The 14020-nt window shown below is 43.8% G+C and overlaps 1 protein-coding gene and 1 pseudogene across 5 annotated transcripts in view; both read left to right on the top strand.

The window, feature by feature from the left end:
* Positions 1 to 14020, top strand: part of MATN2 (matrilin 2) — a 130540-nt gene that overhangs the window by 50419 nt on the left and 66101 nt on the right. For all 5 annotated transcript variants that reach the window (XM_040494072.1, XM_040494074.1, XM_040494073.1 and 2 more), the window contains exon 4: positions 200 to 322. In XM_040494072.1, the coding sequence (XP_040350006.1) occupies positions 200 to 322 (123 nt within the window). The remainder of the gene's footprint in view (positions 1 to 199; positions 323 to 14020) is intronic.
* Positions 1109 to 5180, top strand: LOC121042753 (NADH dehydrogenase [ubiquinone] 1 alpha subcomplex subunit 1-like; annotated as a pseudogene).

A 14020-nucleotide genomic window follows, 5' to 3' on the forward strand; every position in this document is an offset into this window, starting at 1 on the left:
CCGTTATAGATTCCTGGTGGCATTTATCTAGAACTGACTAGTCCAATGAGAGGCTCTGAATCCCCTGGAGGGTAGGGACTGCAACTTGTTTTCCTTTGGGTCCTGCTTTCTCCCTCACAGAAGGTTCTGGGTGAATGTGGGTGGATGAAGTCAGAGAAGGTGTCATCATTGCCTTAACTTGCTGTGTCTTCCCTTACAGTGGTCCACATGTGCAGCATCCTGGAGCATAACTGTGCCCACTTCTGCATCAATACCCCGGGCTCATACGTCTGCAGATGCAGACAAGGATACATCCTCAACTCGGACCAGACTACTTGCAGAAGTAAGATTGCTTTGCTGGTGTATCTGCACTGTCCTCCTCTGCCCTCTGCTCTCTCTTAGGGCCTATTTAATTCATATGTGGCTCTTCGCTTAACCTAGTCATCATCTCCTTAAGGAAAGAAAGGAGGTTTTATAACTCGTGTATTTTGTGTCGACCTCCATCCTCCACCCCGCCATCATAGTGCTTGGACCAGAGCCAGCACAGCATATAGTAGGCCAGCAGGAGGAGTTTGGAAGACTGTTGGAGGCATCTCCTTAGAAATAGCCTTTTTGAATTCATGAGCTGGTGTCTTTTTCTTCCAACCTGTTCTTTAGGGGGAACCACTGGAGAGCCTTTTCATCCACTGTCTCTATGAACTGTACCCTGAGGAATTGTTTCTGTATTTTATTCTCTTCTCTGAAGCATTGACTTAGGATGAGTTGTTAACATTGGCTGGGAACGATTATGCCAGTTCTGTTTTAGAGGTGTGCAGTGATCTCCTAGCAGGGATCTAGTAGACCTATAAAGTCTCCTAAATGAAAAAGAAAAAAAAAAAAAAGGTCAAACAGATTAAAAGTGCGGAGAGAACTCAGATTCTCTTTTTTTTTTTTTTTTTTGGCCAAGCTCCCAAACTAGACAACATACTGACATTTGAACCAGCGAGAGGTAATCTGCCTCTTAGAGAATTCCCTATACACTGAGGGTGGTGCCTACATACGTATGTTTTTAAGTTGTAAGTAAAGCCACTGTGTTAGCCCATAGACAGCCAGGCTACCAAACCAGGCTTACTCAAGATGTGAGGAAGACCGGCGGGGGAACCTTGCTCCTGGCAGCTGAGGCGCGATGTGGTTCGAGATTCTGCCCGGGATCGGTGTCATGGCCGTGTGCTTGGTCATCCCCGGCATAGCCACTGCGCACATCCACAGGTTCTGTAACGGGGGCAAGGAAAAAGGGGTTGCCTTTATTATCCATATCATTGGAGTTTGATGCAAAGAGATAAGCGCATCTCTGGAGTTAATCGTTACTGTGTGTCAAAGGGTTTGGAGAATATTGATTAAAGAAGCCTTTTCCCGACTGATGAAGAATAACTCAGTTATGTTCATCTGCCCTTTCTGGAAGGTTATGCAGTGTATCAATGTAGTACATAATAAAAACAAAACAAGACAAAACAACAACAACAACAACAAAAAGATGTGAGGAAGACCGGCCCACACGGAGGCAAATAAAACTCAGCTAATCTGACACGCAGTTCATGCAACACATAATTGTTATTATACCTCATGGTAAGCAATTAAGCATTAATGGAAAGCATCTGCACAAATGGCTGTAATTAGTATTGCATATATAGAGCCAAACCACATTTTCCTGTTTTCTTCCCACTTCATTTTCGGGGTTGTAAATAGCTGGATAGAAGCCTCCTGCCCCCCAAGGTTAGGGAACATCTGCTTGACTCCTCCAGTTCTGTGGCCTCTGGAAACACAAAGCTTCCCGGTGCTATGTGTTCCTGGGCTCCTCCCAGACCTCAGGGTCCCAGATTTTTGAGTGCAGCCTGAATCATCCTGATCTTCTGCTTGAACCTCTGACCCTTCTTGAGTTTCCACAACAAAAATTGCTCACACCCACCGCTCATGGGTTTAATAGAATTCGCTGGGAAAATGGGGGAGCCCTGGCAAGGTCACCTCACACACTGCTCAGCAAACAACCTAAACATCTTTTTTAGACATCCCCTGACCCTCTTCAAGAGCTCCGCCCGCCCCCTCTCCCAGCCTCTTCGGGAGCTCCCCTCTGCAAGGTGTTGCTCTGAAGAATGCTCAGCCTTTCGCCACCTCGCTTACTCCCGTCATGCCCTTCCCTTCTTAGGAACACAAGAAAGTCCTCCCCTTGTCTTCTGCCTCAATGGCCTGCTGCAATCCGGGCATCTGCTGACGTCCATTTTCCATGGGCTGGCTTAGTCAAGTCAGAGGAATTTGGGGACTAGCAAATAAAGAATAAAAAAGTCCTCCCCCTAGTGTCATGAGCCAGGCCTTCCCCACACTGGGTTTTGTCAACCCCTGCCTGGTCCCACCTCAAGCCTGGAGACCCCTAGGCTCTCCCCAGTGTTGATCTGTCCTGGGATCCCCACTATAGGAGGAGGGCTGTGGGTGCAAAGAGCATGAAGCAGAAACTGCCTGGGCTTCAGACAGACAGGAGCAAGGCGGCCCGGGTCAGAGGTTCTCAGGTTCCAGTAACTAAGAGCCACTCAGGAAGCTGACCCCCGGGGTCTCACCCCCAGAGATTCAGAGTCAACAGGTTTAGGGTGGGGCGCAGGAGAATGCATTTTCAGTGAACTTCTGACGTGGATTGCTGCCACGCTCTTGAGATCCACTGACATCAGCAACGGGGGGACCGGAGGAAAGGGCCGGAGTTAAGGGAGAAGAGAAGGAGCTGGAGCCAGGGGCCTGCTGTCCCATCTGACCCAGCCCTCCAGTCACCCGGAAGCAGTTAACCTCCCTTCACTGTCAGCACCAGACTTAGCTGAGTAGGTACAGTCATAAAGAGCAGTTATCTCTCTCCCCGCCCCCCCCCCCCTTTCTTTCTCTTTCTCAAAGATAATCACTCTTGTCTGCATGTCTGAAATTCTATCTGGGCCAGTGGTATAGTCCACAGACTTCAATTTCAATCTTGACATTCAGGCTGTGCCTGTCTCACGCCGAGCTGATTATTTAAATTCCTTGACTCCACTTCCACAGCCATAAAATGGGAAGGGTGGTGACAAATTCATACCTGTCTCATCAATAAATCCCTGTCAGCCTGTGGTTTGGGTCTGCTGGACAGTTGAAAGTTGTGCCAAGGGAAGGCAGGGCCATACCCCGACTTCTGTTTATGAACGGCTGGCGGGGACCTGCCCCTACCAACATTGAGAGAAGCCAGTGGGCATGGAGAAGAATAAGACACAGTTCTTTCCATTTTTGAGCATATAAGATGTGCCAGGGAGCATGCAAACTACTGGGGAAAAAAATAGTGAATAAAACAGCAGTGTTCCTGCTCACTTTCTTGCATGGGAGTAATTCAAATAAACCACCAAGGTAATTGCAACCAAAAGCAATTGTGTCCCACTCCCAGCTCAGTGTGAGAGGTCAGGTCTAACTATAGCCACTGCACTTATTAAGTGCTCACCATGTTCCAGGAGCTCTCCTGGTGCTTTATATGTGTTATCTCATTTAATTCTGACAATAAGCTCTTAAAGTAGGTTTTATCATTCTCATTTTACAGAGAAGGAAAATAAGGTACTCCCCTCAAAACTTTAGACAGTTTACTCAAGGTCATATGGCTAGTACTATGACCAAACCAGAATCGAAATCCTGTTATGTAGGAGTCCATATTATTAGCTCTTAACCACCATTTGATACTGTCCCATGATCCTTGAGGGCCCCCAGATGGCAGTAGGGCAATCCTGCAACCAGAGAAATTCCTCCAGACCCAGGTTCACAGGCTCGCTGATCCCCAGGGAGACTCAGAACTAATTCAACAGGACTAACAATCAAATGATTGTCGTTCCCCAAGTCCACTGCTGTGACACTGTCACTATACAGAATGATTTGAGAGGACCTCTTAGGCAGTTGCCTTCGGACGCACGCGCGCACACACACACACACACACACACGCCCCCATAGCCACCATTTTTTATTCGTACCTGTTTGTGTGAAGAGAGGAGGCAGACACAACTAATTCAGAGATCCTTCCGGTGGAAATGGGTCCTGGCTGTCAGACTTTGAGCTCCCTCTCCCACATAACCCAAGAATTCTGTTCCCTCCTGGTGATGGCACATGTTCACCCACCACCTGGGATACCAGGTTGCTGCAAAGCACCTCCATCCCACCTCCAGACAGTGTGGACTAATGCTTGAGCTAAAACCCTACTCTCTGTGATTCCCACCTTTGATCCTATTCTGCCAGCTAAAGCTATATACCAGAAAGTATATTTCCTTTTCTAAATAAAGAGAAAACCCTTTGATTATTGAGGAGTGTCATCCCCCCCACCTCTCATTAATTTTCTCTTTTTCAGGGGAAGCATAAACACATCTTTAAGTAACTGGGTTTGGGATCTCTTTGTGGTCCATATTATCCTCTTCCGGACACTACTTGGTCAGTGTCTCAAAATGTGCTCTTCCATTAAAAGACTAGACCAAGCATATTAAATAAATATTGCCTTCAAAGTTCTGCCCATCTGAGCAATTTGGAAGGTACTGGAAGTCAACGTTGTGGATTCTTCTGTCCTCCAAAATGTCTTTCCCATCTAATACCTCTGTATGAGATATATGGAAAAGTGCTTAGCAGAGTGCATAGCCATAAGGCTCAAGAGAAGTTTATGTCCTTTGCTTTCCCCATTTTAAAAAAAATGGGGGAAAAACCCCTCATGAAGTATGCCTGTCTTCACGTGTCTGTTTCCCACCATTCCCCTCCTCTTGAATTCCTTTCCCACTAGTAGGAAAGAACTTTATCTTCTTTCCTTTTCTTTATTTATGTTTTTAAATAAGGAATTTTCCCTCCCTTCTCGAATATTTAATCTATCTGGAAAAATATTGAAAACACAACATTTAGAAATTTTCACTTGGCCAAAAAATGTAAACTGTCTTATCCAGCAATTTTTTCTCTCTCTCTCAAGAACCATATCAAATGCATTTTATTGCTTTCAGTCTTCAGATATGTTCCTGACATTATTTTTTCCAAGCTATGCAAGTGACTTAATAGTGTTTATTTTAGAGTTTAATCAAGGGGCATGATCCAGAAAAACAATCATATTATTGAAAAGAGAACAGAAAATCATAACCAACATCCTTCATGGATTCAGATGCAAAGATTCTTGAAGACTTAGCAAATGGAATCCATATTTATATACTGTAATCAAGACCAAATGAGGTTTATCCGAAGAATGCAAGTTTGCTTTAACGTTCAAAAAGCGATCAATATAATTCATCATATTTAAAAATGAAAGTTTAAAAATGAAAATATTTAAAAATGAAAACATATATAATCATTTCAGTAGATGCAGACAAAGTGTTGGACAATATCCAACACTCATTCATGACAAAAATTCTCAGCAAACTAGCAATACAAGGGAAATTTCTCAACCTGATAAAGGGTATCTATGAAAAAACCTATCATAAAATATCATACTCAAGAGTGAAAGACTAAATGCTTTCCTCCTGAGAGAAGGAGTAAGAGTATATTCATTCTCACCACTTCTCCTCAACACTGTACTGGGGGTCCTAACTGATATCATAATGAAATAAAAAGAAATTAGAAAGTCATACAGAAAAAAGAAAACTGTCTTTATTCACAGACTATGTGCTTGCTTATGTAGAGAGCTGGTGGAATCTTCAAAAAGCTACTAAAATTAACAAATGAACTTAGCAAGGTTGCAAGATACAAGTCAAGATACCAAATTATTTGATTATGTTTTTACATACTGGCAACACAAGTCAGAAACTGGAAATATGTAAATTAGGGATAAAGTTTACAAAATCGTGCATGATCTGTACACTGAAAAGTACAAAAGATTTCCACAATAAATTGAAGAAGACCTAAATAAATGGAGAGATATACTGTATGATGGAATCGAAGACTTAATATGGCTCAGATGTCAATTCTTTCCAAATTGATCTATAGATTCAAAGCAATCCTTATCAAAATCCTAGCAGACTTTTTAAGGTGGAAACTGACTATCTGACTCCTATATGTGTGTGTGTGTATATATATATATATATATATATATATATATATATATATATGAACATGCAAAAGAACTATCATAGTCAAATACAGTCTATTCTTACTATTCATTATTATGTTTTATAAGTCTCTGTGAACATTGAACTAATGATTACTAGATCATTGTTCCTAGAAGAAATACAGGGTTAGGTTCTTGTGAGCTTCTGGTCACAGCATTTCATCAGTGAATACATAACCTTGTTTTGTGTGTGCCTCTATTAATTTTATTATTATTTTTGGAAATGTTTTATTTGTGTGTGTGTGTGTGTGTGTGTGTGTGAGAGAGAGAGAGAGAGAGAGAGAGAGAGAACAAGTGGGGGAGGGGCAGAGAGAGAAGGGACAAAGGATCTGAAGCAGGCTCTGTGGTGACAGCAGTCAGCCTGATGTGGGGTCAAACCTCAAGAACCTCAAGATCATGACCTGAGCTGAAGTTCGATGCTTAACCCACTGAGCCACCCAGGCGCCCCTGTGTGCCTCTTTTGAAGACTCCTTATTGAGTATATATTACTGATTGGTTAACATTGAACTCACAGCTGACAGCACTATTACTCATGCCTTAATGGAGATCATCTAATATACATGTTTTCTTCACAAGGCATATCACAGCTTTCTTGCATTTAGGAACACTGGACAGCATTTCAGCACTATACCTGAGGGCCATTTTAAACAGTGAAATCACCAACAAAAAGCACAAAAGGCAAAAATCATGGCACTAAATAGAACACAAAAAGAAAGCTTGTGTGTAGTATGAGAGCTAAAACAAGAAGGCAGAACATTGCCTTTTTTGACCTTAACTGGGAACATATGCATCAGGTAGCTAGAATTTTTACCATTCTGTGCACATACATCAATGGTCATGAAAATGCTGCAAATACTGATTTGTGTTACAAGTAAATTTTAGAAAGTATATTAATTAGCAAATATGGAATCTGCAAATAATGGGATCAATGAAAACTCTAAAAAAAATAAAGTTGGGGGCTTAAATTACCTGATTTCAAGACTAATTATAAAGTAATAATGAACAAAACAGTATGTATAGGTGACATCAATGGACCAGAATATAGTTCAGGAATAGACCCATACACATATGGTGAAATGATTTTTGATAAAAGCGCCAAAGCAATTCATTAGGAAAGAATAATGTCATCAACAAATAGTGCTATAATGATTGGATTGTCATGTGTGAAAAAATGGACTTCATCCCTTACCTCACATCATATATAAAAATTAATTCAAAATTGATTTTAAATCTAAATGTAAGAAGGGAAGCAATTAAATCTCTACATGAAAATGTAGGAAAAAGTTTTTTGATGACCCAGGGTTTGGCAAGGATCTTTTAAATAGGATATAACACAAAAAAACTCAATAAATTGCACTTCATCAAAATCAAAACATTTACTTTTCAAAATATGCTACTACCAAAATGAAAAGGTGAACGAACCATAGACTGAGATAAAATATTTGCAAAACGTATATCCAACAAAAGACCTTAGAATATATAAAGAATTCTTAGAACTCAATATTAGGGAAATAACCCAGTCAAAATGGGCAAAAGATTTGAACAGACACTAAGCCAGAGAAGATAGATGGATGGCAAAGAAGCCTGTGAAGACATATTCAACATTATCAGTCATTAGAGAAATGCAGATTAAACCCACAGTGACACGCCACCACGCTTCCACTAGACTGGATAAATTTTGAAATATTGACCCTAAAGTACGTGTTGGCAAAGTTGGCAACAGGAACTGTCATTGTTCCTGGCACAATGGTTCATCCACTTTGGAAAACAGTTTAACAGTTTTCTACAAAGCTAAATATGTACCTACAATATGACCCAGGCATTCAATTCTTAGGTATTTACTGAGAATAAATTAAAGTTTATGTCTAAACAAAGATTTGAACACAAATGGTCACAGCAGCTTTATTTGTAAGAGTCCCAAACTGGAAACAACCCAAATGTCCATCAGTAGGTGAATGGATAACAAATTGTGATATATGCATACAATGTAATGCGACTAGGCAATGAACAGAGTGACTGTTGACACATGCAGCAAGCTAGATGAATTTCAAAATAACCATGTTGCATGAAATAAACCAAACAAAAAAAGAGTACACACTGTATGATTCCATTTATAGAAAATTTTAGAAAATGGCAACTAATCTATGTGACAGAGAGTAGATTAGTGCTTGCCTGGGACCAGGGGCAGGGGGGCAGGGAGCAGGTAGAGGGATTACCAAGGGGCATGAGGAAACTTTGGGGATCTGGGGGTAATGGATATGTTCATTATCTTGATTATGATGATGATATGTTGACATGTCAAATTTATCAAATTGCATACTCTAAATTTATGCAGTTTATTGTATGTCATTTATGATTCAATGAAGCTAATATATATATAGAGAGAAAGTCAGAACAAGGTGGTTTTGGAAGGTGAGTGGTGCTGAGACAAAGCCTGCAAGATAAGAGATTGGAGAGAGAATCATGGAACAATCAGGGGAGGCGTTGTGGAGGAGGGGGTTTTTCTAACAATGCAGGGCTTGTTGTCTTTGAGGGTTCTAACTAGACCAGACGGCCTGTCTGAAAGGGTTTGTTTGGGGCATTGGTGGCGGATGAGGGAAGGAATGTAAGCTGGAACCAATTATGGAGCAATTCGATTCCCAGCAGCAGTCTTTGGTGGGTAGGGGCACTGAGCACAGGGTGTCAGGGGTAAAACTACCTTGTAGTAAATTGAGTCTAGCAGTAACATATGCGTGGGATTCAAATTAGGTACCGAGTGGGTGGGGAAGTACCATCCATCCATCCATCCATCCATCCACCCACCCTACGTCCATTCACTCATTCATTTATTCATCCAATACTTATTGGTTCCTTCTAGGGGCCAGGCACTCTTACACGGTGGTGGGAAGAAAATGAGTGTTTCTCTTATATGTCTGAGACCCAAGAAACACTCAGATCTTGCTGTCCCTTGTGCTCCACACGTGTGGAGCAGAAGGTGAAAGATGCCATCAGTTTACAATTCTAATCAGCTCGGTCAGTTCAGTGCATGCTTCCTTATGCCCGCAGAATTAATTAGGAGACCATAGCAATAATTCCCACACCAGGGAGGAGTTTATGACATAGCGAGGGGATAAGGGGTGTGGGATGGTCGCACGATTTAGAATGACAGATCACTTCAGAGAAGAAACCTGGCTTTAAGGGAAAACTAGTGAATCTGGGAAGGAGCCCACACAAGTGGTTGGATGCAGCTGGAGAGAGGGGTTAGAGTTCAAGGAAAAGCCCTGGCTGGATGTGCTTGGTAGTAGCAACTGACCCTGAGAATGGATAAAATCTTGGAGGGAGAGAGAGAGAGAGCGTGGAAAGGGAAGGTCAGGGTCTGAGCTTCGGGGCAGCCCACAAGGAGAGCAAGGAGCCAGAGTGGAGGAGCAAGCAGGCTGCGCCCACAAACAGCCAGCCCGCAGCTTCTGAACAAATGGCCTGCCTGGCCCCAGGCTCTGCTAGGACCGCCCTGAGCAGAAGAGGAGGACGCTGAGCAGAGGGCGTGCGGTCACGGAGCTTCCTCTCCACCCTGGCTGCTGGGCCCCGGAACTCGGAGAGGGTCCCGTGCAGTCTGCTCGCCCTCTGGCTGGGCCAGGCTACAGGGTTAAAAAACAAAGAAGAAGAAGAAAAGAAAGGAATCTGGGGTGAGTAGCGTTCTCATGGGAGAATTGAGTTGACTGCATGTGAGCAGAGAGCCGGCCATTGGGAAAGGATGACCACACATCAGGGGAAAGCGAGTTTGAAGCTCATAGAGCTGCTTTTCTGCTTTCCTCTTTTCTCAAGCACCTAGAAAAGTGGTTCTCAGAGTGGCCCCCCAGACAGCAGCTCAGCTTTGCAGGGAAACTGGTTAGAAATGCAAACTCCCAGGCCTGACCCTAGTGCTACCAAATCAGGGATTCTGGGGTGGGACCTAGGAATGTGTGTTTCGGGGGCACCTAGGTGGCTCAGTCCATTCATCGTCCGACTCTTGATTTCGGCTCAGGTCATGATCTCATGGTTCGTGGGTTCGAGCCCCGCATTGGGCTCCCTGCTGACAGTGCAGAGCCTGCTTGGGATTCTCTCTCTCTCTCAAAATAAGTAAATAAACTTAAAACACACATTCCTTTTTTTTTTTTTAACAAGCCCTCCGGGAAATTCTGATGTAAGCTCAAGTTTAAAAACCACTGACCTACGCACTTTGAACTAAATCTCTCCCTGAGAGGCTCCACTCAGTAAGGAATTTATATTAAGAACGTGATGATGTGACAGCCGTTTGGAAATTGCAAAGTGCTCTATAAGAATAGGGCATTACTTGTGCATGTTTATTTATTTTGATCAACCTCATTCGGTCAGATTTACTTACGTGTTAAGGCTTTATTTGGGGGGATATCCCTTTAAGAGAATGAAAATTCTGTGAGTGAATAGGAGGACTGATTGAAAAATAATTCAGCTCTTGGGGAGAGAAGGATTCGAGGCCCAGCTGGGGTTTGCCCAAAAGGACAGGTTTGTTTTTCTCAGTGACATTGGGTTTGTTTTGTTTCTTCCAGCGTAGAAGCACAAGGCTGATGACTCACATTTACTGTTGAAAGTCTTAAAATCCGAACTGCAGCTGTCAAAATAAGATTAGTGCTTTCAGGCACCATGAAAGAAGGGGGATGGTCCTTGAAACACAGGCTTCGGTTTGTGGAGTCTTAACTCTGGAAGGGCTTCAGACTGGTGCAGGCAGAACCCCATTGTTTCCCACTTGAGTGAAGTAACAGCCCTAATAATACATTTCTCTTCTCTCTTGCTGCGAAAGATAACTTCTGATTTCTACATCTCAGGCTAAATAACAGCAGGAGCTGTTTGAAAAGTGGAACGTGTCTTTAAAGGTGTTCATTTTGCTTTAGCTCCAAACTAGCTTAAACTGTCGTTGGTGTGAACAGCATGCAGTGTGGCTTGTCTCAAACTCTGAAAAGCCAGTAAAAACCCTTTGATTTCGCCTGGCATGATGTCAGCCACAGCAGCCACAGTCTTTGTCCCGTGCTTCTCGTCCACTGTAACCAGATGGGAGGTTTTCCAAGTTCTCCAGCCAAGGCACAGCGCCAGGGTTTCGAGAGCACAAACTAAGGAAGGCACTTAAATCTAGGGTGCGTGCGTGCCTCGGAGCAAACACTAGGGTTGGATTTGAGCACAACTGTGGGGCTCTTACTTATCAAACCCTCAGTGATTTATCTCACCTGGGAAGACTGAGCAGCTGAAGTTAGCATCGCTCCCTGTAAGTCACAAGGAACTAAAAGAAGCAAGTAAATTCTGTCAGCCCTGTGCTAATGGTCGCCTTCTGGTAAGGCATTGCTTGCGTTTGGTGAGATCTTTTGTTATAAAATTCACAATTGTCTACTTTGCCGTAGCAGATCAATTCAGCAGAGAGTTCACAAACCACAGCTTAGTCAAAGATACGTTGACATTATTTAAAGAAATCTGAATCTATGTCTGGGTGTGGAATTTTCACAGGCACCCATAAAGTGACACTATATTGCAGTTGTGATGTAGGCAAAATTCTCAGTGAGACCACCTTCTGGCTATACAATATAAAACAGAAGTTCCCTTCTTTCCACACGCCCTACTCCCTTTTCCTGCTAATTTTGTTTGGCAGCACTTAAGAGATCTAACATACGGTTTTACCTGTTTATTTTATGTCTGGCCCCTATCAGTGGTGTGCTGGCAGATGTTTAACAACCAGATCTGCAGGGGGAAAATGCTCTGGTTTCTAATGTTCACTGACTCCTGTGGTGTAAATACTGACACCGTGGCCGGTTTCAAGCCACCTGCCTGGCCTTGCTAACTACAGAGTAGGGGAGAGGCTGGCACTATCTGTCATGGGGGTTAGTGGGAGCTGGCCCCCTACACACCACTGGCTCCCCATTTGAATATTGGCTCCGTGGGCACAGAGATCCACTGATAGATTTTTTACCTCTTTTATTCACTGTTATTTTCCCAGTACTTCGAACAGTTTGACAAATGGATGAATCAATGCAATCATTCAGATATTTTTTTAGTTTGTATTTATTTAAAAAATTTTTTAATGTTTATTTTAATTTTAAAAAAAAATTTTTTTTCAACGTTTATTTATTTTTGGGACAGAGAGACAGAGCATGAACGGGGGAGGGGCAGAGAGAGAGGGAGACACAGAATCGGAAACAGGCTCCAGGCTCTGAGCCATCAGCCCAGAGCCCGACGCGGGGCTCGAACTCATGGACCGCGAGATCGTGACCTGGCTGAAGTCGGACGCTTAACCGACTGCGCCACCCAGGCGCCCCAATGTTTATTTATTTTTGAGAGAGAGACAGATCTTTAACAGGGGAGAGGCAGAGAGACAGGGAGACACGGAATCCGAAGCAGGCTCCACTCTCTGAGGTGTCAGCACAGCCCAGTGCAGGGTTCGAACCCATGAACAGTGAGATTGTGACCTGAGCTGAAGTCTGACGCTCCACCGACTGAGCCACCCAGGCGCCCCTCAAATATATTTTTAAAAATTGACCATCTGCCAGACACCGTGCTAGATATTTGAGCTGGAGGGCTGAGCAAAGTAAGCCCTGCCCTCAGACGGTAGGGAAAATAGGATTCAGTAATCATTGTAAGTGGAGTGTTAAATTGTGGTTGTGGAGATCATGAGGGAGAACTTGACCTCTAATGGGGAGCAGTCAAATAAGAGCCACCTGAGTACTCCAGGCTGGTGGCGGTCAAGTCCAATCAACAGATGTCCACTATGCACCTGCTGTGTGAAATGCATGGTATTATACAGGCATCCGGAGGAACTCCCAGGCTAATCCTGTCCCTCTTGGAGTTTTCAGCCGAGGTAAGATTGATGAGGGAGAAATACCTGACAACCCCATGCTTATGTAGCACGGACATGGGTTCATTCTCTCATTCGTAAGTCTTTACCGAGCCAGGCACCGTGCTAGGTACAGGGATGCAGCAGATAACAAGGCCGCCAGTTCCTTAGCTGTCGTGACCACACTGGCATCTGCAGCTGGGGGCTGGCTCCCAGATGTCACTGCACTCTGGGCCCCCTTCTGGTATGGGAACACCTCTTTCTGAGGACAGGGAGAGGTAGAGGCTCAGGAGGAATTTTGTTCCCATGATACTCATCCTGCCAGGATCCAGTTTCTGATGTAAGAGAGTATTTTTAGGAATCTAGGAGCATCCCTGTTGGGAGGCAGGGAGTGTGGACCCTTGTCACTCTTCTTTCAGCAGATGAACACTTACGGAGCACCAAGCACACGTGCTAGGACAGTGGGCAAGGCTCTGGGAAATCAGTGAGTCACATCAGCTCACATTCCAGCGGGGCAGGCAAACGTGATCAGGTCCTTCCAATACCATTGGATAAATGCGTAAGCGCTGGAGTGGCTCCCAGAGGAAGGAGCCTTTAAGCCCAGCCAACCTGGAGAAGGCTTCTTAGAGGAGGCGACATTTGACTGAAGTCATGAGCCATGATGGGGGTCGCCAGGTAGAGAAGGCTTGGAAGGATCATGGGAACTCTGAATTCAGGGCTTCTCCCATCCCTCATGGTTTTATTACCCTTCAGTGAAACCCTCCGGCTGTGAGAAAAAGAGGCACTGTTTTTCAAAAGCATCAGGAGTCATTCAAAAATATCTGTGTTTGTTTCAAATGGAAGTGACCACTGCCAGAAAAACAATGTTGTTTTGTCAGAGCCTAGTCTGCATGTATTCCTTTGTCTTTGTTGAATTAAGTTAATCCCTCAAAGATTTCCCTGGGGACGGTGCAGATCACCAGTGGCCATAAATCCCCAACATTATAAAAACATTATGAAAGTACAATACACACGAAGCCAACTGGCAAGCTTGCTCTTTGTGGGGCCGGACTTCTGGAAAGTGAGTGATAAGCCTCCTGTTCCTACCACACTCCGTGCCCTCACGTAGTGTCTGCGATTCTGTCAGCCACTTTGGAGAG

The sequence above is a fragment of the Herpailurus yagouaroundi genome, unplaced genomic scaffold, assembly GCF_014898765.1.
Source record: "Herpailurus yagouaroundi ecotype Mexico unplaced genomic scaffold, PumYag 186, whole genome shotgun sequence".
In the NCBI taxonomy this organism is placed as follows: domain Eukaryota; kingdom Metazoa; phylum Chordata; class Mammalia; order Carnivora; family Felidae; genus Herpailurus; species Herpailurus yagouaroundi.